Source organism: Rasamsonia byssochlamydoides (genome assembly GCF_041956645.1).
Source record: "Rasamsonia byssochlamydoides strain NRRL 3658 unplaced genomic scaffold VTN77scaffold_65, whole genome shotgun sequence".
In the NCBI taxonomy this organism is placed as follows: domain Eukaryota; kingdom Fungi; phylum Ascomycota; class Eurotiomycetes; order Eurotiales; family Trichocomaceae; genus Rasamsonia; species Rasamsonia byssochlamydoides.
Window position 1 is genome coordinate 106,067 of NW_027192448.1, and position 24,063 is coordinate 130,129.

General features: G+C 50.4%; 11 protein-coding genes across 11 annotated transcripts; 4 read left to right on the forward strand and 7 right to left on the reverse strand.

Moving 5' to 3' along the window:
• Positions 1-1,135: 1,135 nt before the first annotated feature.
• VTN77DRAFT_7840 (uncharacterized protein) lies at positions 1,136-2,338 on the forward strand (the record flags this gene model as incomplete). Its single annotated transcript, XM_069424272.1, has 1 exon — positions 1,136-2,338. The coding sequence occupies one exon, from the start codon at positions 1,136-1,138 to the stop codon at positions 2,336-2,338; it is 1,203 nt and encodes a 400-aa protein (XP_069275089.1).
• Positions 2,339-3,105: 767 nt separating this feature from the next.
• On the reverse strand, positions 3,106-5,240 carry VTN77DRAFT_7841 (uncharacterized protein; the record flags this gene model as incomplete). The annotated part of the gene is made up of 2 exons (XM_069424273.1): positions 3,106-4,095; positions 4,161-5,240. 2 exons carry the CDS (start codon positions 5,238-5,240, stop codon positions 3,106-3,108), a joined length of 2,070 nt encoding a protein of 689 aa, XP_069275090.1.
• A 1,260-nt stretch (positions 5,241-6,500) lies between these two features.
• VTN77DRAFT_7842 (uncharacterized protein) lies at positions 6,501-8,322 on the forward strand (the record flags this gene model as incomplete). Its single annotated transcript, XM_069424274.1, has 2 exons — positions 6,501-6,848; positions 6,919-8,322. The coding sequence occupies 2 exons, from the start codon at positions 6,501-6,503 to the stop codon at positions 8,320-8,322; spliced, it is 1,752 nt and encodes a 583-aa protein (XP_069275091.1).
• A 1,231-nt stretch (positions 8,323-9,553) lies between these two features.
• Positions 9,554-10,795, reverse strand: VTN77DRAFT_7843 (uncharacterized protein; the record flags this gene model as incomplete). Its single annotated transcript, XM_069424275.1, has 4 exons — positions 9,554-10,090; positions 10,151-10,502; positions 10,581-10,717; positions 10,775-10,795. The coding sequence occupies 4 exons, from the start codon at positions 10,793-10,795 to the stop codon at positions 9,554-9,556; spliced, it is 1,047 nt and encodes a 348-aa protein (XP_069275092.1).
• A 900-nt stretch (positions 10,796-11,695) lies between these two features.
• Positions 11,696-12,716, forward strand: VTN77DRAFT_7844 (uncharacterized protein; the record flags this gene model as incomplete). Its single annotated transcript, XM_069424276.1, has 2 exons — positions 11,696-12,285; positions 12,335-12,716. 2 exons carry the CDS (start codon positions 11,696-11,698, stop codon positions 12,714-12,716), a joined length of 972 nt encoding a protein of 323 aa, XP_069275093.1.
• A 420-nt stretch (positions 12,717-13,136) lies between these two features.
• On the reverse strand, positions 13,137-13,949 carry VTN77DRAFT_7845 (uncharacterized protein; the record flags this gene model as incomplete). Its single annotated transcript, XM_069424277.1, has 1 exon — positions 13,137-13,949. One exon carries the CDS (start codon positions 13,947-13,949, stop codon positions 13,137-13,139), a length of 813 nt encoding a protein of 270 aa, XP_069275094.1.
• A 1,097-nt stretch (positions 13,950-15,046) lies between these two features.
• Positions 15,047-15,680, reverse strand: VTN77DRAFT_7846 (uncharacterized protein; the record flags this gene model as incomplete). The annotated part of the gene is made up of 3 exons (XM_069424278.1): positions 15,047-15,256; positions 15,411-15,492; positions 15,625-15,680. The coding sequence occupies 3 exons, from the start codon at positions 15,678-15,680 to the stop codon at positions 15,047-15,049; spliced, it is 348 nt and encodes a 115-aa protein (XP_069275095.1).
• Positions 15,681-16,151: 471 nt separating this feature from the next.
• VTN77DRAFT_7847 (uncharacterized protein) lies at positions 16,152-17,916 on the reverse strand (the record flags this gene model as incomplete). The annotated part of the gene is made up of 2 exons (XM_069424279.1): positions 16,152-17,527; positions 17,589-17,916. The coding sequence occupies 2 exons, from the start codon at positions 17,914-17,916 to the stop codon at positions 16,152-16,154; spliced, it is 1,704 nt and encodes a 567-aa protein (XP_069275096.1).
• A 665-nt stretch (positions 17,917-18,581) lies between these two features.
• VTN77DRAFT_7848 (uncharacterized protein) lies at positions 18,582-19,244 on the reverse strand (the record flags this gene model as incomplete). Its single annotated transcript, XM_069424280.1, has 1 exon — positions 18,582-19,244. One exon carries the CDS (start codon positions 19,242-19,244, stop codon positions 18,582-18,584), a length of 663 nt encoding a protein of 220 aa, XP_069275097.1.
• A 1,675-nt stretch (positions 19,245-20,919) lies between these two features.
• On the forward strand, positions 20,920-22,652 carry VTN77DRAFT_7849 (uncharacterized protein; the record flags this gene model as incomplete). The annotated part of the gene is made up of 5 exons (XM_069424281.1): positions 20,920-21,003; positions 21,062-21,118; positions 21,180-21,416; positions 21,476-21,964; positions 22,056-22,652. The coding sequence occupies 5 exons, from the start codon at positions 20,920-20,922 to the stop codon at positions 22,650-22,652; spliced, it is 1,464 nt and encodes a 487-aa protein (XP_069275098.1).
• Positions 22,653-22,967: 315 nt separating this feature from the next.
• On the reverse strand, positions 22,968-23,870 carry VTN77DRAFT_7850 (uncharacterized protein; the record flags this gene model as incomplete). The annotated part of the gene is made up of 1 exon (XM_069424283.1): positions 22,968-23,870. One exon carries the CDS (start codon positions 23,868-23,870, stop codon positions 22,968-22,970), a length of 903 nt encoding a protein of 300 aa, XP_069275099.1.
• Positions 23,871-24,063: the final 193 nt, after the last annotated feature.

Genomic DNA, 24,063 nt, shown 5'->3' on the forward strand with positions numbered 1-24,063 from the left:
TTTGCAAACTAAGCCAGTGGTTGGCTCTCGGGCCGGAGTTGATCCGTAAGTACTCCGTCGTTATCCTGCTCGATGATCTCCCGAGGACAGCCGAGATCAAGCCCTAACGAACCTGTGAATCGACTCCTCCAAGGCCATGGTCGAGCAACCAATAACGACTAAACGATTTTGCTGATCAAATCGTCGGAGAAATGAGCCTCTGCGTTTCGAGCGGAGACAGTCGTTCAAGAGGCACGGTGGGGCGGACCCAGGCGAATCATCGCCCGCTTCACGTGCCTCTATGGACAAACGAAGTTTAGTGGTGCGAGCAGGTTGATCTATGAGGTACCTCCCTACCGTATCACTACCATCTACTTAGCTGGTAGTTAGTCGCAGCATGTCTGAGACAATTTCTTTTTTCTCCTCAGATGACTATCAGTTCCCACTCACTGATCGTCTATCATTGACAAAGCTTGTCAGGGTTCTATGTCAAAGTTAGCAACCCTCCATTTATAAGGAGGGTAAGTACCCCCCGATCTGAAAAAGTACCTACTACGTTCACAATCCCCCACCACAAGGTGTGACCAATCCACTGCCAGTCAATCAATTACTGGGCTTCTTCTTTCAAAGGTACGCATCTCAAATATGTCCAGATTCAAATTGTGATTATTATCGCTTCTTGGCTCTTTTTTTTTTCTCCATTATATTATGGCCAAACCCCGATCCGATACCTGATTGGCCGGGAATTGCCGAAATTGGAAATGTACTTCACTTTCCAATTCACGGCAGTTCATTTATCCATTGTTTCCCAGTTATCTACTTCTCTTTTCTTCTCCCTGAGAGATCTCATCAGTGCTTTTACTATTTTCTTTTGCGCGCATGTTCCGATATGAAACTGGATTAGATTTCACTAACTTTGACTATTTTAGGGGTCTAAATAGAATCAATCCCCGGAATCTTCTCTCTGGAAAAACAGACAACAGCGCAGTGACAGAACCTTGAGAGCCCGATAATACATATTCGTGGATGTCTTCTGCTTTGACCTGTGGGATCGACAGTTTGGACTAGGCAGAGAGTGGACAACGCAAGCATTCGGTACTGTCTTCTCAGTCCACTCAGAAGAGACGTGAACAGGAGAACAAGAATCAAAATCATCATGCCCAGTGATATCCCTCACTATAACGTCGCCTCGTTGACGAGGCAATCACCTCCTCTCGATCTGTCTTCCCCACTGAAGATCGATCCGGCCTTCATCCGGGGGAAAACGATAGTCATCACCGGCGGTGCATCCGGGTTCGGCGCAGGTTTCTTAAAGCTTTGGGCATCTTACGGCGCCAATGTCATCATTGGCGACATCAACGCCTCAGCCGGCGAGCAGCTCGTCGCGCAGCTGCGCCGCGAAACCAACAACCCAAATCTTCATTTTATCCACCTCGACGTGACGTCGTGGAAGTCACAGGTCAACTTCTTCCGCGAGGCCGTGCGGTTGAGTCCACACCACGGCATCGACACGGTCGTCGCCAATGCTGGTATCAACGACACCAAGGACGCAGCCGTATTCGAAAACCCAACGGTCGACTACGAGCACGACCCGGACCCTCCGGCGCCGCGGTTCAGGACCATCGACGTCAATCTCACCGGGGTGCTCTACACGACTCATCTGGCACTCTTCTACCTGGAGCGCAACCCGGGCTCGAAGCCCTGCTCGTCGACATCTCCCCCGAGCGAACGAGATCGGCATCTCATCCTGGTGGGTTCCGTCGCGAGTCTGTACCCGATCGTCACGCAGACGCCCTACGCTGTCTCCAAGCATGGGGTGCTGGGCCTGTTCCGGTGCATGCGCGCCTCAGCACCCATCACGAAGGGGATCCGGGTGAACATGCTCTGTCCGTACTTCATCGACACGCCGATCCTCGACGTCGGGGCGCGCGTCATCCTGGCCGGAGGAGCCATGGGCGTCCCCGAGGACGTCGTGGAGGCGGCGACTTGCTTTGTGTCCCGGCCCGACATCATCGGACGAGCCCTCGTGGTCGGGCCCAAGGTCAAGGTCCGCGTGCCCGTTGACCAGGACGAAGTCACCGCCCTCGCAGGAGCAGACGGCCTCCCTCAGCTCGAGGATCTATTCGAGATGGTTGATCCAGCAAAACATGCCCGGACAAAGGAGGACGGCATTATTCAGGAGCGAGCCATCTGGGAGATCCACGCCGAAGACTTTGAGCAAGTTGACCTCTTCACGCACCGCATGGTGAACCTCCTCAATGCCGTCACTGCCGCAAAGGGGTGGTACGGATACGCTGCTGACATCGTGGCGGCGTTGACGAGGCCGTTGGCTCGCCTCTGGTATGGCAAGGCTGGTTAGGTACAGTAGCTAGGGGACTTTGACATACGCTTGTGGATGTTTCAATGAGAGAGAAAGGATAGAAGAATGAATCCTGTACTCTTTCAGAGCATTCTGTTTCTTATCTCTCTGGCACTGGTTCATTGCATTGGTGGTCACTGGGCGGTGGGCGGTATTTTCCGTGTCCCGATTTCTTTTTTTTCTCTTTCCTCTTTTCTATGACGATATCCCGTTTCTTCTCTGTTCATTTTCCTAGGTTTTTGTAAATGATTCAATCCTGGGGTGGGCTTGTTGAAATTCAATTCCGCTATGATGGTCATGTCTTTGTCTTAGCCTTAATTTTGTTGTAAATACATCTATGGAGAGTGTGAAGGGGGGACATATATGAAGGTTTGAGGGGTTTAAAAAGGGTAACAGATGATCAAGTGAAGAGAACGAACGAATCCGAATCAAATAATAATCGCTGATGCCCCAATTTTTATGAGAAAGAAAAAATAAAAACAAACAAAAAAAAAAGACAAAATAGAATAAAATAACGTCATATGCTGCCGATGACACAGATTAAACCAGACTAGCAGAGAGGTATAAAACACGCATGATAAATAAATCTTAACTTGAAAAGGAAATATTTCGCTGCGACAGCAAGGAGGACCAGAAACGGTCGTCATCTATAAGGAGAGAAAGAGAGAAAGAGAGAGTGAGAGAGTGATCGGAAAGAGAGTGACAACAGTAAGTACCAACATCAACAATCATACAGAATCAAGTTACAGAATCAAGTTGTAACAGTTTTAGGTCTTTGACTCGAGGACTTGGGTCAACACCACCACTGCCGCCTTCAACGTGTCGTCCGACCGCCCACAGATGGTGAAGATCAACTTGTCCACAATCCGATCCAGGCCCTTCCGGAGCTCCAGGCTCCGGGAACCCATCAATCGCTCCGCGATCTGGAATCGGGACGCACTGGGCAGAGTGAGGCCCAGGGTTGCTCGTGCTTTTTCCGGCACGCTGTCGAGACGCGACAAGTTGGTTGATGGTTGTGCAAACGTCAAAGAGCTGCTGTCGCGTGGATGATGAGTCGACGCCATCGAGACCAAATAATTCCGGGCAATCAACGCGGCGCACAGATAGTCCAGGAGGCTTTCCGTCACTCCAGGGAAAATCTTCCGGAATGGGCGAAGCAATGCCTCTTCGTGATTCTGTCGGAGAAGGATGATGACCGGAGAGGTCAAGCGGAGCATGGATTTAGGAAAGTCCTTGACCGACAGCTCCAGCTGATCAAGCGTCCACTCGTAGTCCCACCATTTTTCCAGCGTCTCTTGGTCGACCGTCTTCGGCGACAAGGGTGGAGGAGTTCGCAGATGAGGTCTCTTCCCTACTTCCGGAGAGGAAGAAGCTGGTTTTTGTGAGGAAGGAACAGGACGATGCTTGGAATCGTGAGGCTTGCCACCAAACATAAAAGAGCGGAAGGCAATATCACCAGTGAAGGGTGGCTCTGCAGGAGATCTCAGACCTAGTGCGCAGTCGGCGTAGTCTTCTTCGCAGAAGTCTTGACTTCCTTCAGACGAGTGATTCGACTGTTGGGTGGCATAGCCACTGTCAGGAAGCTCCTGCGGGGTATCAGGACTGAACGCGGAGATCTCATTGCTGCACTGTTCAGGTGTTGATGGTCTTCTCCAAGAAGGCGGAGGATGAATCTGGACGGAGAAGCTTGTCACTGAAGAGGAACGGCGCGAAATATCCACGAGCTTTGGTTTTGTCTTGCTAGCAACTGCAAACATCTGTACACACATGAGTAAGTAGGCCACAAAATCAAGAAAGAAAAAAAAAGAAAATATAAACATACCACCGAGTGATTGGCCACATCAGTGTCAATGCGAAGATTGACCGGCTTCCGACTGTGCTTGTCCTGTTGAACAATCTGGCATTTCCGGCGGTTGGCTTCTCGGGCCTTCTCGTCCTTGCGCTCAGGGGTATCCAGTGGAACCCCTTGAAGCCACCTCTCGCAGTAGGAAAGATCTCCAGGAGTCCAGCTGGCTGAACTGGAGACAGTGCCTGTTCTTGTCCTCTTCTTACTTTTCCCTGACGAGCCAGGAGAGGATTTGAACTCAGTGAATTGGGTGAGGGGAGTCGACGTTGGATTTGGGACAGGGTTCCCAGGCGGAATACTCTCCATCACGTTAGTTACAGGTTCCTCGGGCTTCTCGTCTACCTCCTGACGTTCTTCATCAACGACGTTCGCAGGTTCCGTTGTCATGTCGGTGTCTTTTGGTGGTTCCATTGACCCGGCGGTCATCTGTCCTTCGTAACTGGAGACGACACAAAGCTCGCACAGTCGGTCTGGAGGAGTACAGGAACACATGATCGTGGCGCTCTGCCTCTCATCACGCTGGATCTCTCGTTTCGGTGGGGAGGAATCGGGCTTCGATTGTATACGGGAGTCTGACAGACTCGGGCTGGGCAGGAGTCCAAAGCTCTCAAGGGCACCGCCCACCAGGTGCTGATCAGAGCGGCACGAACGCAGCGGTCGGAGCCCAATGGGAGACTGTAGCGTTCGCGGCTGCTCCTTGGACGAAGCTGAACTGTTGTGATTTTCAAACGAAGGGGAGCTTGGGAGCTTCAGCTGAAAGGGCTCCCTCATCTGCCGGACGGAACGAAATGGAGAAATATAGACGGGAGGTCGCTCTGTGATTCTTCGAGATGAGGCAAAAGGCTGGTCTGCGGACTCTGAACGATAGGAAGTGGAGGGAAGGAATGACAACGATCCATAGGATCGGCTTGTCCGTGAGGCCTGGGAGTATACGGAAGATGGAGAAAATGGCGGAGCATTATCCTGAAGGCACGACTGACTCTGGTTGTTGTGGTGGGCAGGGTGATACGGAAGAAACGAATCGCCCATGGGGCGATCAACCTCAATGGAGGGCATCTTGAATTCAATTCAACTGTACAAAGTCCAAACGAACCACACAGCCGAGTATCAATCCGACTGGGAAGGGGGGAGAAGACAGTCGACGACTTCAAGCAGGGAGGGAGGTCCAATGTCCTTATACTGTGTGAAGCAGGAATCAAGCCAGGCGCCTCCCCCTTGACGGCAGGTCTGTAAAAACGGCCCGGTCGGAGGCAGTTCCCTCCAGGCGGGATGCCATGCTCTCTCGACAACGAGCAAGCCGCAGGAGAGCGGCTACAAATGTCCTTGCATATTTGGAAGAGGGTGAACCGTGGCGACGAGCCAGCCATTGGCCAGAGGGTTCTTGATCAGGCCCAGTCCGGGAGGGGGCGCACCAGAATCACAAACTGAATTTCCACTGGGAAGACCGCACATCACAATGGAAGGGGTATGTTGGCTGCGAAGTGTGTCATGAAGAAACCAGAAGGGGCGCCAGAAATCACTAGAGGCATCCCTTGCGTCCGGCCGCGGCAGCCAGCATCCATCATATTTGGCTGTGGAACGCGGATACCCAGCAGCGTAGAAACATGCCAGAATGAAAAAGTTTCTTTTATCTCTGCAGACTGTGCGCGTTGCTATCTGGCTTTCTAAACTTTCTAAATCCTGATGGCTGCATCGAACGGGGTCGATGGACGTATTCAATGGTGACCTTGGGCCAGGAGGAACCGACGTCGTAGCAATCCGTAGAGTGATTGGAGTTAACCATCACTGACAGCTCAGAAGCCCTCACTTAGGACGCCTATAATCCTGCATACAGCGCCAGGTCCTTCAAGGGAGTTACTGTTGTTGTTGGATTGCATTATGTCATCCATGATTGGGCGATCGATCATATTGAGTTGCCTATTTCGGTAGTGGACCAGGGGCATTTGCTTACGTAATGCGCTCTAGCTCTACCCGCGCCATACTTATCATCGCGTACGGAAAATTTATTTAACTTCACTCCTGAATCCAGCAGAAAAAGATCGGACAAATGGCTCCAGAAGATAAATAGAGTTCCGATCCGGTTCAACGCCGTGAGATTAGGTTGGCGACGTGTTGACTGGAGAGCGAGATGTGGCGCTCAGATCAGATTTGGTTTTTCGATCTATCGATTCGCGCGGCACAAACCATGCAAACAGCCCGATCTATCACTTTTATCTAATCGCAGCAAGAAAAAAAATTCCGATGTAGATAACTGGGACACTGGAGACTGTCCAACACCCTTTTCTAGGTCCCGTTTCCCCTTTTTCACTGGCGGCCATGCTCTCGGAGAGCTTTGTCGCCTCGGTGTTGGCTTCGTCAAAGACTCCGGCCTCCTCCACCCTGAAGGACGTGGGGATCTGTATCCATGAGCTGCAGCCCGCCTCCGCGCTGCGAACTACCTTCAAGAAGAGCTCCACCTCCCCGAATGGCCTGGCGGTAACGCCCACCCATGTGTTCGCCGCTCAGGCCGACAAAGCAGTCGTTCATGTCTACAGCAGGGCCAGGGGCAATCAGGAGGCGACCGTCCCCTTCCCAGAGCGGATCCGCAGTATCGCGGTGGCAGGAGGACCGAACGGCGAGATCCTAGTGTTGGGGACGGAGGGAGGCCGATTGATCCTGTGGGAGGTATGTCTAGTTCAGGAGTTGATACAATGCGCAATTGGAGTCGTATTATGGGACTGACTGAATTGCGCAGACTTGCACCGGTCGCCAAGTGTCGACCTCACCTGCCCATCTCCAGCCTGTGACGTCTCTCGTGGTCGATCCCACATCCAATTTCATTCTCTCTGGATCGCATGATGCCAATGTCCATGTGTGGTCTCTGCCCCGACTGCTGGCCTTTTCGAAACCTGCGTCCACGGGACGCGATCAGAAACCACCGAATTCGCCCATCCGCTCGTTCTCGAACCATCGAACAGCCATTACAGCACTAGCAGTTGGCCACAGCAGCAGCCGGAGCAATATCGCAATCTCTGCCGCCCGAGACAACACGGCCGTGGTCTGGGATTACCATACGGGAAATGTCTTGAGGACGTTCCTGTTGCCGTCGACTGCCGTGTCCATCACGGTCGACCCGGCAGATAGGGCTTTCTATGTCGGGTACGAATCTGGAAACGTACAGAGGGTGGACTTTTACGAGAATCCGTCCGTTCAACATCCCCTGTATGATACTCGACTGCAGTCGACCCCATCGCAGATCGCTGCCGACGATCAATGGAAGGCCCCGTCGTCGGAATTTGGTGCGGCGACGAGTCTGACGCTGTCATACGACGGCATGACGCTGCTATCCGGGCATCAAAACGGGTCGATACTGTCGTGGGACATCGCTCGGGGGAAGTATGCCTCTACCGTTGCGGACTATACGCACCCTGTGACGAATTTGCAAATGCTATCGCCCAGTGGATTTCCTCAACACTTGTCGCAAGACTCGCAATTCACGATACACAATGTCACCAAACCCCGATATGACCAGGCATTGTCGGATGCCTCCCAAAGCACCGGAATCGTCCCTCCTAATTACACCTTCAACGTTCAGTTAACTTCTTCGTCATCGTCTCGACCGTTGATCTCCTCCAGCACTGAAAATCAGTCCTCAAAATCTGATCTGTTCTCCGAAGCACTCACGCATCCTTTCTTCCCCACATCTTTGATCGAGGAAGGTCTTGCAGAGCTAGCCGCGCTGGACCAAGGCCAGGCGACGAAAGCCTCCATTCCAGCCTCAGCCACCTCTAACGGAGACTCCGTGGATTCCTCCGCACCTATCATCCAGTCCCTGGAAGTCGAAATCGCCAGTCTGAAGAAGCAGTTGTCCACAAACGAGAAGGCCCGACGCGCCACGACGGACGAGCTGATCCAGCTCCGATCGGACCTGGCCCGCCTGCAGGACTACACCAGCGAGCTGCAGCTGAAACACGCGCGGTCGCAGCGAGAGAAAGTGATGGCACGTGCCAAGAAGGAAGAGCGCGATCTCGAGCGGAGAAAGGCCTGGTTCGATGCGGAGAGGAAGGGGCAGAACGGGGATGCCCTATTACGGAAAGCGCGAGCTGCGGAGGATAACGCTGCCGAGACGAGCGAGTCAGGGGACATGAGTGACGACTGACAACTAGATGGAATCAGGGTATTCCTTTTTGGACAGAAAAGTGATTACCTACGTACATAGGTAGATATGTGTCTACTGTACATTGGCGTGGCGTTCATCATATCATAGCATGTTTTACCATTCATGGACGCATTCATGCATTTATGGACCGGGACTGGTGTTCTTGTCTTTTACTTACTTACGAGATGTACTCGAAAGAAAAAAGTGATGTTCATGCCTATCATTGTTAGAAACTTCTTCTGTGTATACTACGTCGGTATAATACAGGTCCTTGTACGTATTTCCGGAGAGAGAGAGAGAGATAGAGAGGTGTGTGCGAGTGTGGTAGCCCATCAAATTAGTATCTACAACTGGAATGTGACTGCCGAGATACGTAGGTCCGGCTTCTTTCTCTCTCAACTTCCTGCCTACTTTCTTCGGCTCTGCCGTCAAGTCGACAAACTCGTCCCTTCCCGTGTCATGTCATGTCATATCATGTCAGAGAAAGACGGACAGTCTATTTCAGGTATCTCTCAACTCCGTACCGAGGATCAGTGCGGGACTGCAGTTCATACTGTAGTATGGAATGGATAACGGAAGGAAGGACAGTTTCACAGTCATACTCTGTACTGTACATAGCAAGCATATGATGATGTTCATGCCATTGGCATATCACAATAATAATAGCATCTAATTGCCTCACTTCCTACCTAGTTAGGCACCTAGATAAGTACAGGACTCTCTCAGGTGATATGATGCCACGTGACGCTCCTGTTTTTCTTGTGCAATGCCATGTCATGCAGATTGGATACAGAGTTCAGAGCAAGTAGGTACCTAGGTGGCTGTCCACTCAAATCGATCAATTAATCGACATCGCGTGGCTTTGACTTTGACAGGACAAGCTGATGGCTTGCATCATCATCGACGTCGTCATCGTGCGTGTTCGAAAACTTTGAAAACGTTTGTACGCTGCGTATGTACGAAGTCAGGTTGAGTCGAGTCAAGCACGGACAGATGCAAGCAACATGCCTTGCGCGTCGCAGATTCAACTCGCGTGATCTCGTGCAGGTCGCATATCCCTGTCTTCTGCAGCCGAGTGGGTGTTTCGCCACGCGAAAATCATAAGACCAGGATGTGCGCTTGTCGACTGATCTGAAACACTGGTCCAGATGCCGACACATTTGAAAGCTTTGTTCTTTTCTTTCTCTCTTTCCGAATTCGTAACTTCTGAGCTTCGACTGAAAAGTTGCGATCAACCGTTTCTCTCCACCACCCCTCGCAAGCCCATCAGCCCCAGCCAGACCGCTTCCTCAGTGCGGATCGTCCTGCTCCCCTGATCCGGCAGCACATTGACCCAGTAGTCGAAGAGTTCCCCCGCGATAGCCGGCGTGAGACCTTTGTCCAGCAGCTCTGGATCGGCTGAAATAGCCGCCTCAATGCCAGCGACTCCGCCAAACACCACGAGAAGGTGTCGATACTTGGGGATCGAGCCGGGCTCCGCTAGGACGCGTGAGATTGGTACGCCACGTTCAGAGGTGCCGAATGACAGGTCATACCCGCCGTCGAACGGGCATTCGGTGAACACGGCGGAAAGCGACCCGCACCGTCGCACGCTGTACCCCCAGTAGTAGCCAGCCTCCTCACGGGGTTCGGCGGGATCCACCGGCTCTGCGTCCTTTTCGTAGTTATCTCGAGACCCGAATTTGATGGTCACCCTCGTTTTAGAAGGGATGTCGTAGTCGCGCAATTGGATCTTCTTCGGAAGACCAGTATCTACAAGCGTAGGTTTCTTCACATTCCAGTTAACTTTTGGCCCCTTCTCCATTGTCTTAAGGCGTGGTGCACCTACCTCACCATCTCCAGACACCACAACTCCCTCCCGGTAGTCGCACCACTCGTCCGCTCGGGGATGATGGGGCATATCTAGGCTCGGCAATGTCCCTGCCGTTCGCAGGTTCGGGTGCATGGGGAATAGATGCTTCCGCAGATGAGGCGGTGTCTCTAAGTAGGAGAGGAGGTGCGCAAGGAAGTGGGACGGGTCTTTCGTCGCGGTGTACTCGTCTGTGTTGGGATCATCGAAGATGCGATTTGGTCGGGGAGGATTGTCATCGTCGAAGATGACGACCTCGTCGACGGAAAATACGGCGAGAGCGCGGGCGATCGTCCCGGCAAGAAACGTTTTTTGGTCATGGGATTTGGCACTGCAACGCGCCACCAGCATGTTAGTCAATTCAAGTGATGAATGACAGAATTGAATCCTAACAAGCTTCCATCCATACTTTTCAATGATACTCCCCGGTAGAGCAACGCTCAGCGTGTGTAATCTGGGTCCTTTGGGAGTGAAGATCGCAGAGGGTTTTGACGTGTCGACATGCTCCTCGTTTCTGGCAGTCTGGTGCTGGGAGATCTTCCGTTTCTGAAGAAATCTCAGTGAAATCTGTAATAACTTGGGAGGTGCGATATCGGTACGTACCTTGGATTTGGGAACTGCCATGGTTGATGTTGGCAGACAAGTAATAGAAAGATCAGGTTTCGAAGAGAGTCGTCAGTCTCAAAATAGCTTGCGATCAAGCTTGGTTTGGAGTTCGACGACTTTTTTTTGCTAGCTCGAAGCTTTCAGTGAGAATAGTGGGCGGACCCACCTTCCCCACAAGCAAACACTCCAATCTTATCTGACGCCGATCTACAGAGTACCATGAAACTAATCGACAGCAAAGAATACAGGTCCATGTACTCCGTACCTTCACTACGAAAGCTCCAGACGCAAGCAATTCCAAGAGTGCTTCTCTTTTCGATCCAGTGGATGATTTTTAAGAGATTATTGAAATTACCGATCGAACAATGCATTGACTTGCACAGGCAATTCCCACGTCGCAAGAAAGGACGTCATGGAGGAAAAGAAGATGAAGCTCAGTAACTTTTGATTTAATTACCCTTCTTACTGCGTTTCAATCCGCAGAAGTCAGTATTAATCCGTTGTTGGATGCCTACCTGGGTATCTATAGCTGGCATGGTTACCTCACATTTACGCCATGGCATCTTCTCTTACTCCGTAATAATCTTCATTCTCCTCATAGTTACATAATTCACGGCATTCATGGCATATGAATTCAATTGAATTTTACTTCCCCTTTCTTCATCAATTCCTGCTACAATCAGCACCATGAAGGCCATTGTCGTCGAGAAGTACGGCCCCGTGGAAAATCTCATAGCCAAAGACGCTCCCGATCCGGGAACGCCGACTGGTCGAGACCTATTAGTTCGGTAAGTCAGTGTCAAAAGTTTAGGTATCTGACCAGACTGAGAATTGCTAAATGTGGTGGAATAGGGTAGAGGCATGCTCTGTGAATCCCATTGAGGTCAAAGTCCGTGCTGGGAAATACGATGACTATCCATGTATACTTCTTGCCCCAGAACCCAATGCTACGATCTCAGTGTTCTGATGTTGCTGGTACTAATATTGCTGGTACATACGTTTCCAGATTATTACGACCATACTCCCAAACCGTATCAGATCTGTGGTTACGACGGTGCCGGGACAGTCGTCGCGACAGGGCCCCAATGCCAGTTCTTTAAGACAGGAGACCAAGTCTTCTATTCCGGTAGTCCCTTGCGGCACGGCTCCAATGCAGAACTCCAGCTCGTCGACGAGCGCAGCGTGGGCCACAAACCGAAATCTCTGGACATGACCCAGGCCGCTGCCATGCCTTTGACTTATATCACTGCCTACGAAGCACTGATAGAACGATTTGAGATCAAGAAAGGGGAGAGAGCTGCCCTGCTCGTGATCAATGGCGCCGGAGGAGTAGGTGCTGTCGCGAGCCAGATCGCACGAAAGGTCCTCGAGCTGCCTGTCGTCCTCACGACGGCGTCGCGACCGGCAAGTATCGAATTTACGAAGCGGATGGGAGCGACCCACGTCCTTAACCATAAGGAGGACATCCAGAAGCAATTGGATGACCTTAAGCTAGATGTTCCCTTGAAGTAAGGAAAGCAACCCTGCAGTCATATTCTCTTGCTCAAATAGAAGCAGGTATATATTCATCGCCCACTCGACCGATCGATACATGGACCTCTGCGCCAAAATCGCCGCTCCGTTTGGCAAAATCTGCAGCATTGTCCAAGGCCAGGCGAGGATGTACGGGACGGAATTCATGGCCAAGTCTCTGTCCTTCATTTGGTGTTTTCTGGGCACGAAGCCGGTCTACCAGGTCGACATCGACTCGCATCATCGGATCTTGGAAGAGTTGTCTCACTTTGTAGACTCAGGACACATCACCTGCCACATGGTGCAGCGCTTGCAACTGACGCTGGAGGGTGTACGGGAAGGTCATCGGATCATCGAACAGGGTGGGGGTATTGGCAAGACGGCCTTGGGGATAGATGAACCGGGGTCGGGAGGACCATTCGTCTGATATATGACTGTCATATATAAATCAACCCTCGGATCTACAGACCAATTCATGCTCATAAATTCGAACACTGAGCCAGACGACCGCCACCCATACAAATTGATATGTTAGACAATATATATTTAACAATCTTGCATAGCTCCACCGTGTCACAATTAGGATAGCATTCAATACGCCAGCGTCCGAGCCGAAGCGCGTTCCTCCCAACTAGACTAATTTTGAGCTCTTCGGCGGACTTCGGCGAGGATCACAAGCAATGCTAGAAATAGAAGAATACCAAGATCCAACAAACTCCGTTCCGCAACGATGAGAGGTTTCTTCGCCTCTTCCGGACTCCACCGGCTGGTCTGGCTGGTCTCTGTGGAACTTCAAGGTGAAATTGTAACTCTACCTTGCTCTATTTGCTCTTTCATTCTGATTCCTTTAATAGACACCTTGTGGGATCGAAGCTGCCTCAATATCTCCCGCCAGCTCCTTCATAACCTTGACACTCGCACTCATTCCAATCCTGTCCGCACCCGACTTCAGCATGGCAATAACCTGATCAGCCGATGTGATGCCTCCGCTGCCCTTGACTTTGCACCCTTTCCCGATCCGGTCGACCGTCTCTCGCATCAACCGGATGTTCTCGACACTCGCCCCGACGCCCCTATACCCGCTGCTCGTCTGGACAAAGTCCGCGCCGGCCATGGAGCTGACGACGCATCCGGCGATCATCTCGTCGCGCGTGAGGTCGGATGTCTCCAGGATGGCTTTCAGTTTGATCGGGGACGGAACCACCTTGCGCACGGCGAGCACGTCATTGTAGACATCAGTGTATTTGCCCTCCTTCAGAAGCGGGTAGTTGATCACCATGTCCACCTCGGTCGCTCCGCCCCCCACGGCCATTTTGGCCTCGTTGACTTTGTCGGTGGTCCTCTGGGTTCCCTCGGGGAAGCCAACGACACAGGAAATGCCTACGTCGGAAGTATCTTTCAGGTGGCTTGCCACGTGAGCGACCTGAGGCGACCTCACGCAGATCGTGGCAAAGCGGAATTCTCGAGCCTCCGAGCAGAGAGAATCAATCTGCCGCTCTGACACAGTGGGAGAGAGCTGGGTATGGTCGATGGTCTTCGCGATCGACGATGGGACAGGATTAGGGTACAGCGTACGAGATTCGGGCAGAGCGTCCTTGATGGTCGAGATCAGAGCATCCCAGTCGGCATCGGTGGTGGGGACGGCCAATTCTGTTGACATTTTCCAATGTAGATAGATATGCTACTCAAATCAGCCAATGTCTGTGGGTATATTGACACAAAAATTATAACAATCAAAGGGAATCTCTTCACATCTGGTAAACACGCATCGTAATGTGCACTCTCACAAAGATATGCACTACATACACATGTATATACAGTTCATATATGCCAACGTGCCCTCGACAGAGCTTTAAACAGGCAGAATAACAAAAACTTGGACACGATAAAAGCCACAAGGTATCGAGACAATCCCCATTATGGGGATTAGTAGCGTACTCACATCGATATACCAGTATGAATGACGTTCGACACAGACGATGGGCAAGGCGGCCAATCACTGCACTAGAAATACGTAATTTCAGACCTGAATCTTGAAAGTGAAAGTGAAACTGTATCTTACTGAAAGTCTGAAACTGTATCATAGTGTCAGAGTCAGGGAGATTCAACGATTAGTTTAAAAAAGAACGACTACCGGAGGTGCCCGCGCTCGACTTGCGAAGAACCGCTGTGACGAGTTGTGACTTCATCTCTATCTAATAAGAGAAAGGTCCTGTTCCTAGTAAGTTTCCATCTCGGAAACATTGTCCACTTCCCCAGATCCATGGATCGGTGGTCCACTGATCTCTAGGCTTGCCACGTGATTGACTGGCAGCATCTTACTTGGATGCCTATTTAATAATAACATAGTGCTGAAAGGAAATAGAAATAGAGGTCTGTGATTTCTAGAAATCGTGGAATGGAAACAACTATTTTGTACTGTTATTTAAGTTCTGCAGGGTCTCTGGCCATAAGATACACATCCTGATAAAGAATATATCTCTAAGTCTCACAGTTAAGACTCAGACTGACTGGACCCATAGCGAAAAATTTCATATGTAATTAGCCATTCTTTAACTAGTAAGTCTTACTGCCTAGGCAGTAGGCCGGGGCGTGCATATTTTTAGACTGAAGAACGCTCTCTACAATGGAAGAATAATAATAATATTCGAACAAGACGCAGCATTTCCCGTTATTATTCGGATTTGCGACTGTATGAAGACGAGAAAATATCATTGTAAGACCATCGAGAATATAATCCGTCAAGCGTTTCCCCCATCATTGACAACTGCGACATTCCGGTCCTCGAATATCATCCACCCGTCCAATCCTCCTGGGTCCTCCTCCGCTACCTCCCGGTCCACTGCCACCACCACCACCTCCTCCTCCTCCGTAGCTACCTCCACCCCATCGAGGTCTGGTATTGGGTTTATTTTGTGGCCGGGTGACGTTGAACTGGGAGTTCTGTGCGGCAGTGTATGGGTCCAGCTGGAGCAAGACGATAACAGGCGTTAGCAATGAAAGCACCATCATGGCAAATCATAGGTCCTGGGAGCTTGCTGCTTTTCGCGAAAACCAAAAGGAACATATGCGACTAATGGGACGAGCAGGTAAACTAAACACCAGTATCCGGCCTACGTACCGAAAACAAAGAAACAAAGTAAAGACCGAGGAAGAAGTAGATGCTCTCGAAGAAGCGGATCACCCGAACGGACAGAGGAGGACTAGCGAATATCAAAACAAGTCAGCAATCATTCTCATCCGTTAAATGCTTTCCTCGTCGTGATGGCTCATAGAGGGAGAGACGAGCCCAGCTGTAGCACGGACGTGGCAGATAAGCTGCAACGCCGACTCACCTTTGGAGCATCTGTCCGCTGGACACGTATGGTCTGCTGCTGCTTGGTGCAGCCATGGTGGGTGATGATCGCTACTTCCTTTCCTCTCAGCTTTAAAGATTGTAGATCGTCAAAAAGGAGCTTGTTGAAGGTGACCTGCAAGAGGAGATCGAGTGATGGTGGAGCTTGGCCCCGACTGCGGGATGATCTGCATCGGGTCCAGATCGAAACGTGGCGGAGCGGTAAAATTACCGTTTCGTCGGAACATGTGACAGCACCTAAGGAGGTAGGTACTATTCCACATGGTATTAAACCGTATTATGACCTCTACGATAGCTGATTTCTTCACATATCTTCAATTTACTACTCGGGAACTGTTTGAACTATGTACAGTAGATACATTGCTCAGACCTCTATTTTCTTCGTAGTAAGCCATATCTGTGTCTATCATACATGTCCCTCTTTGGTATCCCATGCGTTTCAATGCCGGATATATATACGCCATCCCATGCAAGTATCTTAAACAAGTTTCTCGTCAACTGTTTTCGTTATAGAGCTTTCGTCTCGATAGCTGCTGGATCATCAGCAATCGTGATGTCCCGCAACTCATCTAAACCTCTGAACCCTTCCTCGACGACCCATTTCTGCCCTTCCGGTTTGTGGAGAACATGGCAACTCGCACCAACGACCAGTAACCCAGGGGGTCGCGAGCCCTCTTCTTCCACTGCTAGACACACATGTTCCAAGGTAGTGCGGATAACCCTCTGGTCTGGGCATGAGGCCCGTTCGATAACCGCACATGGCGTGTCTCTGGGCCACAGTACTCGGGAAATTGGGCCCTCGGCGTCTGCTGGTGCGGTGGTCAGACTCTCTACCAGGGAAGAGAGTCGATGCAATGCCATCAGGAAAACAACTGTCTGGGTGGGAACATAAGTGGGCGGCTCTGGCGCGGTCCCTTTCCTGCCCGTGCCCGTACAGATCAGTACTTGATCCGCAACACTGCGATGGGTGGCAGGAATGCCGGCGAACAAAGGCGCACTGAGTGCACTGGTTATTCCAGGAAGCACCACTGGCTCGTAGCCCTCTTTTTGGAAAAAGTCGTATTCCTCTGCTCCACGACCATAAAGATAAGGGTCCCCTTGCTTCAGCCGCAGGACATGTCTTCCTGCTTTCAAGGCTTTCAAGCCCATTTGGAGGAACTCCTCCTGAGCCTGGTCTGCATTTCCAGGGAATTTGCGTGCGATGTGGACTTCTGTCCTTCGGGGAATGAGGTCCAAGACCGGCGCAGGGACCAGTTTGTCTGCCAAAATAATGTCTGCGTCTTTGATGGCGTTGTATGTCGCTTGGGTGAGAAGATCAGGATGTCCTGGTCCAGAGCCTGCGAGAACAATCTTTCCCTTTCGCCGTCGGGATCCGACTTGCTCCTCAACGAGCGATTCAACATCGGATTTTCCTGATGAATAAGCAGTGAGGATGGCATCGACATCCGCGTCGGAAATGGACGCGAGTTTCTGCAGCGGCCAATATTCGCAAATCTGGGAGAGCCAGCGTATTCGTCGAGTTTTCGCAGCAGACTCATCCTCATTTCTTACCAATGCGTTGAAAGTGTGACTTTGAGCCGTCGAGTCGTCGTCTTCGACTTCAAACTTGGACTCCGTTCGTCCTGCGGCCTGGTCCTCCTCCCAGATCCGCTTTCTCAGCGTGCCCAACCGATCAACGGCCTTTCCAAAGTTTGCAGGCAGTGAAGAGGCTATCTCTCTTCTCAGTCGGGAGGCCAGCTTGCAACCTCTCCCTGACGTCGTGATCCCAATATGAAGGGGACCATCAGAGTGCGTCGAAAGCAATGTGAAAGAACACAGCTCTGGTGTATCAGACACGTTTACTGGTATTCTTAATCGCCGACAGAGCTTAGAGATATGGCTGCCTGGAACTTCAGTTAGCTTGATAACTGCTTCAGACTATCACGCAAAAGATGGCAGACATACTAAGAGGGTTGTTACCACCCAAAGTGACAAAAACCGCATCAACGACGTGATCAACCTCTTCCCGCCCCAAGCTCGTCAAATCCTCATCCTGAAACTCTCTCCTCACCCATTGCGCTGAGCCTTGCTCAATGCGCTCCGTAAGTAGGAAATGCATATCCGCATCTTTGGGGGCAATAATAATTGGTTTTGCCCCGACTTCTAGACATTTCGTGCATCGCGCTGCTGCTAGCGGATTCGAGCCCACAATCAAGTGAACCTGTGATGTTGCGTCCACTGCCGTCAGCAGTGGTACTGGCGAATTCTCGCCACATTTCGAATCTCTCATCATAACGTGGTATCGCAGCCGTTACCAGGGGAGATATGGTGCTGCGACTTTAATAATCAATATATGCGATCGAGAAAATTTTCTTTGGCAAGAAGTATGTGATAATTTCAATACTGCCCATGGGATAATTGCTGGGAGACTCTTATCAAAATCTCGAGTTAACTTCCGCGGAGATCAAGCAAATCCCGGCATTGAACCACAGAGAATTATTAACCATATAGGCAATAGACTTCAAGGAAAAATATGTTGTTGAGAAAAGATATTTGTAGCCCCCAGATTTTAATTGATGACTCGACCGCCGTCTCGACCGAGAAAAAGAATTATATTCAATGTTCTTTCCTGCTGGCTGTATACAATCCTTAATCGATGCGCTATGACTGGCTGGTTGGTAGGCCGGACTAAATTTTGTCGAATTGCGGGCGACCGCGATTGCGTGATCGGTGGAGATCGCGGTTGGTGGATCGCCCGAAAGGACGCTGAATAAGCAGATTTAGTACGGCTCGGGCTTGATAAAGTTCATCTCTAAAGAGTAAATAGCAAAGTGCTTCCTACACGCTGTTGTTATCGATAGATACAAGTATGTTGAGTACAGTCGATTGGTTACTGCGATTTGAAGTATATTTCTTCTCACATTATCTAACGCGGATGCCATTTCAGGTCTCATTGGGCTATGGCATTACCATGAATTGCATTGTCTTGGACTGCTTCACCAATTCAGAGATAGGGTTGTATTCCAAAACAAATTGTCCATGGCGGCGTGACACCTTGCAAATAGGTTTTCCATCCTTTTCGAGTGCTCCGTTTTTGGTATCCCAGGAGTATCCTTTCTGCATGGCCCTGTCAAGCGACACCAAGCTTGTATGGAAGGTAGGAGCAAATGCGACATCGTGAAAAGCAAGAATGCAGTTTCCGTCCCCTTCCACAGCCCGAGCTTTGATTTTAACGACACCATAACCTCGGATCGGGACTTTTGTATCTCCCGCCAGCAAATAATCACCTTCTTCGGCCTCTTGAAAATCTTTGAACCGATCTCGAGTGTTGCAAATATGGAGTGTGGCAGTAGAGTCCAGCAAGAAGCTCTTCTGCAAAGGATAGGGAGTCCCCAAGGGTGCCGTTGATACAGAAAAAGAGGCCTTTGTCCCGATCTTTGGAGCAGAGCCCTTCTCCATCTCCATCTGTGCTCGCTTGACAGCAAGACGAACCTTCACGACTCTTTTCAGAATAGTATTGATATGCTCCTCAATTTCCGGGTCTGGTATCCAACCTGGGGCCGGAGTGATTCGATAAGATATCGACACTCTTTGAAGGCGTGGTACTCCCCGCAGAGGCATTGTCGAAATTTCTTGCGATTGCTCTCATTGGATTCCGCCCTAACGCCACGTTCAACTGTCGGCCCGGAGCGAGAGTTGGATATGGAAGGTTCGTATTGCAGAAACGTTCGGTAATCATCGACAACCGTGAGAAGGTCCATTTCTTCACGCTCCATCAGCTTCACCAGGTGGATCGTCCTGAACATTGATGATGGTACTGCATTGATGAAGGCATGGATAGCTTGGTCTTCAAGATCTGACAAACCCAACTTCCGGCAATGAAAATACAGCTTTCCCCATCTCCGAAGCCAGGTATTGATGCCTGAATTTCCGGGACCTTCCTCGAGCTTGCGATACTGAGCGAGTAAAATACCTCGTTGGAAGTCCTTGCTGCGGTAGAATCGTCGTTTTAAGGCAACGAGCATCTCATAGGCGCTGTCGCGGTCAAGAGCAAGGAAAGATTCGGGCGTAACACAGTTTCCTGAATTCTGAGTCGTATTATTCTTAATTCCCGCTTCTTGGAGTGGTACTGAGCAAGCTTTCTTTGATAATGTTCCTCGAGGAAGTCATAATGCTCCCTCTCATCGTCTGATAATTCGTCGATGGAAGTAGCCGTCGGGTTGACCATATCTGGGGTCGGCCATTCTGGCTCTGTCAATTTTGGAAGTTCATCCTTGCTGACATCCGGATTGATATAGTCCCAGACTTCGTAGCAGTACGCAGCACTCTTGATGGCTGCTATCCAATCGACCCAGTCTTCTTCATTGAGTAAAGTGACGAACTCTCTGCGATGTTGACGCCGTTGTGCTGTTGACATCGTTAGGTTCGGAGGTGTACCGTACAGTACTATGCAACTGCTGGACAAAAAATGACCTTATTTTGAGGAAAAATGAGGACTTCTTTCTATCCCCTTGGCTGGTGAGAAAGATGGTCAAATTAGTGCATTTTATTCAGTGTACTAATTACCTACATGTTGTCAGAATTGGCCAAAAACAACGCCATGGCATTGGTTTCGAACCAATTCCAATAGGTATGCCGGTTTCTCACAACACCACATCACTTTCCCTTTTAGTCAGAGTACGTAAGTGGCAGGTCTGTTTTGGTCCTGCCTGATATTACAAAGCTTAGAGGGGTGGTGAGTAAATTACCCAATCAAATCCCTGATTAATGCTAAGTAATGATACAACCTTGCGATCAGCAAAAGCAGCATGTCAACAATCTAAGTTTTGCAAAAGATGTCCATGCCACTAAGGTGGCATGTGTGCCAGAAAAGGATTTAGGATTTGATATTGCGAAAGCAGGAAGCCTTCGCAGGTGTCTGCGTAAGGTATTAACAAATAATAATATTGACAAGGATTAGAAATATTAGCGAACAATTTTGCTTTCTGTAGGAGTTATCATCGCAGTCGGATGACGAGTATTATGAGTTGAATGCTCAAACGGTCACGTGAGTCGTCGCTACCCAGGCTGAAGCGGCCTTGCGTTGTTCGCCGCGGGTCTGGAGCTCCAGATGGACGGACAGCGACAGCTCCCTTCAAACCTCCAAAATACTCCTTCGCTTTCATACGATCCTCCCCCCTGTCCATACTGATCTCAATCTGTAGGATCGAGAAATCCTGTCGCCCCCGCTGTTTTATCATTCCGCTGCAGTCGTAATTAATCCCCTGGGCAAGGTGACGGTTCGACACTCGTCATCATGTCCGAAGCGCTACTCAAGCCCGAGAAGGACTTCAGCAAAGATGCAGACAAGCTGATTCCCGAGGCACAAGAGCTTGCAAAGGTTTGAAACGTCAGGACCAATCAAAATGGTAATTTTGCTGACAGGAGCTTTTGAACAGACCAATGTCCAAGCAGCAATAGACAAGCTGTCGGGATTGGAGAAACAGGCAAGACAGGTACGGAGGCTTGAGGCTCGAGACTCCGCTTAATACGTGCTGATATGCGATTTTTTTTTAGGCCTCAGATCTTGCTACTACCTCCAGAGTGCTGGTTACTATTGTCACGATGTGCAAAGATGCCGGTGACTGGAGTCTGTTAAATGACCAGGTCCTCCTGTTGTCGAAGAAACATGGCCAGCTCAAGCAAGCTACGACGAAGATGGTGCAAGTCGTCATGGGATTCCTGGACGAGACGCCGAATTTGGATGTGAAGTTGTCTGTGATCGAGACTTTGCGGACTGTGACGGAAGGAAAGGTCGGATCTCACTGTGTGACTGGCCACAACGCGTGCCACACCACTGACTGTGCCTGTAGATCTTCGTCGAAGTTGAGAGAGCTCGAGTTACTCGCATACTTTCGAATATCAAGAAATCCCAGGGCGACTTAAATGCGGCGACAGATATTCTCTGTGAACTGCAGGTGGAAACCTTTGGCTCCATGGCCAGGAGGGAAAAGACGGAATTCATCTTGGAGCAGGTTGCACTGTGTCTAGAACGGGGTGACTGGACCCAGGCAGCGATTCTGAGCCGCAAGATTAACAAGAAATACTTTGCTCGCAAACCGAAGAAGACCCCCGAACAAATCGAAAAGGAGAAGAAAGAGTGGGAGGAGAGGGAGAAGACGCGCGCACCTGACGAGCCGCCGCTTGAGAAGGATGAGGATGTGACGGACTTGAAACTCCGATATTATGAGCAGCAGATCATCCTCGCGAAACATGATCACAACTACCTTGCTGTTTGCAAGCATTACCGGGATGTTCTGGACACAGAGTCTGTCGAAGAGAATCCCGAACAACTGCGTGCGGTAAGTGCTGCACTGGGCTCATAATTCCGGGTCTTATTGTTATCTTTCGCATTCGTATCTAATGAATGGATTGGAACTGATGACGACACAGGTCCTCGCGAGAATCATCTACTACGTAGTATTAGCTCCATACGACAACGAGCAGTCTGATCTCCTACACCGCATACAGCAAGATTCTCGAATCTCGCTGGTTCCTGTCGAAGCGCGGCTGTTGAAACTGTTTACCGTCCATGAACTGATGCGCTGGCCCGAAATCGCTGAAACTTTCGGCCCTCACCTGTGTAGTACCGATGTCTTCGACAGCCAACCGAATCCGGCTGACCCTGACGCGCACATAAGGTGGCAAGACCTCCGTAAGCGTGTTATCGAGCACAACGTCCGCGTTGTGGCCCGGTACTACACTCGCATCCAGATGGGTCGCCTGACGGAGCTGCTGAACTTGAATGAAGAGGAGACGGAGAAGTACATTAGTGATTTGGTGACATCGAAGACAATCTACGCTAAGATTGACCGTCCTGCCCGGATAGTCAATTTCGCAAAACCGCGCGATGCCGATGATGTGCTGAACGAATGGAGCAGCAATATGAGGAGTCTCTTGGGCCTGCTTGAGAGGATTGACCATCTAATCACTAAGGAGGAGATGATGGCCAGAATCCTTCCGAACAAAAGCGAGAAGGTGAAAGCGTAACCAGCGGTGTGGAAGTGTCATGAAGGGTTTACTTGCCGTGTACAGTAAATCTTTGGACTAGAAACGATCAGTTGTCTCTTGATGACAGTCGTATATGTCATTGTTTCGCTTCCATATTCCTAACAGATCTGCTAATGTCTCTATTTTTCTATACTCTATTTATTTAGCCAGCTCTGACATGAGCTATGGGGTATTTCTAATCAGAACAAAAGTTGTATCCAACATATATATACACCCACGACGACAGAAGGGGACGAAGAAAAGTGATATCCGCCCGCAAAGCATTGAGCATCATAGCTCATTATACTTTTTTTTTTAGAAGGGCACTTCCATGTCTTCGACTTTCTCTTCCTCGTTCTTTGTCTTGTTGCTGTCACCGTCTAGGCATTTTCTGATGAACACAACCGCCGCATCCAAATATGCCCTTTGACAAGGCAGGAAATGGCCACCAGGATGCCACACGACTTTTCCTTCTTTTTCCGGGTCGCCTGCACATGCGTTGATCAATGCTCTGCTCCTGCTCTCCTCCACCACGGCATCCAAAGAACCCAGTACGTGGAGGACGGGAGTCTGAATCGGGGGATTCTCGTAAAACCCGCGGTATCGCGGTCCCGGTGAACGGAATCCACTATAGCAGATAGCAAACTTGAGCGGTGGATGGGAAAGGTGGGAAGGGTCGAAAGACGAAGGAAACGGAATACCCGGGACGAGTTTATCCGCGGGCAGATCGAAGCCATCGGATGCGGTTTTTGCGTCTGTGAAATGTGCGAACGCAGCGGCGCGGTTGGGCTCGAGGAGACTGGAAATCATTGCGGCCATGGCTGCGCCTTGCGAGAAGCCAATCACTCCGTCAAAGGGTCCTTCGTCCCGAAGAACCTTGGCGAGTGTGTTCAGCCCGTCTTCCAGACCTACGTACTCGGGAGGATCTGTTGTACTGGAGCGACGCCACCACCCGTAGGCTTCAATTTCCTGGTCTTTATTATCCTCGCCATCGTTTGCGGGTGTATATCCGGGGATATCGGCCGGGTTGAGACGGAGCGGGCCTGTGGGATAGGAGAACGAAACTTCATGAAGAGGGAAGGACTTTTGCAGGGCTTTGGCGAGAGCACCGCTCTTCGCGCGGAATAGCGAGCCAGACTGCGTGTAGCCATGTAGCATCAGGATCTTGAGAGGCTGCCGTGGACCGTTGGACGTTGTGGAAGAGTTGCGGGGAGCCATGGCTGTTGACAAAGGGAGCAGACGACTTGAGAGATACAGCAGATCAAGCTTGGGAGGCTGTCTAATCCAACGACCAGGACGCAAAAGGCCTGAGACCATGTGCATCAGTATAAAAGCCGTTGTTGTGCTGTCCTGCGCACGCAATCCGTCCCGAGTGTGCACAACATGGACTGACTGACTGATAAGATAAAAA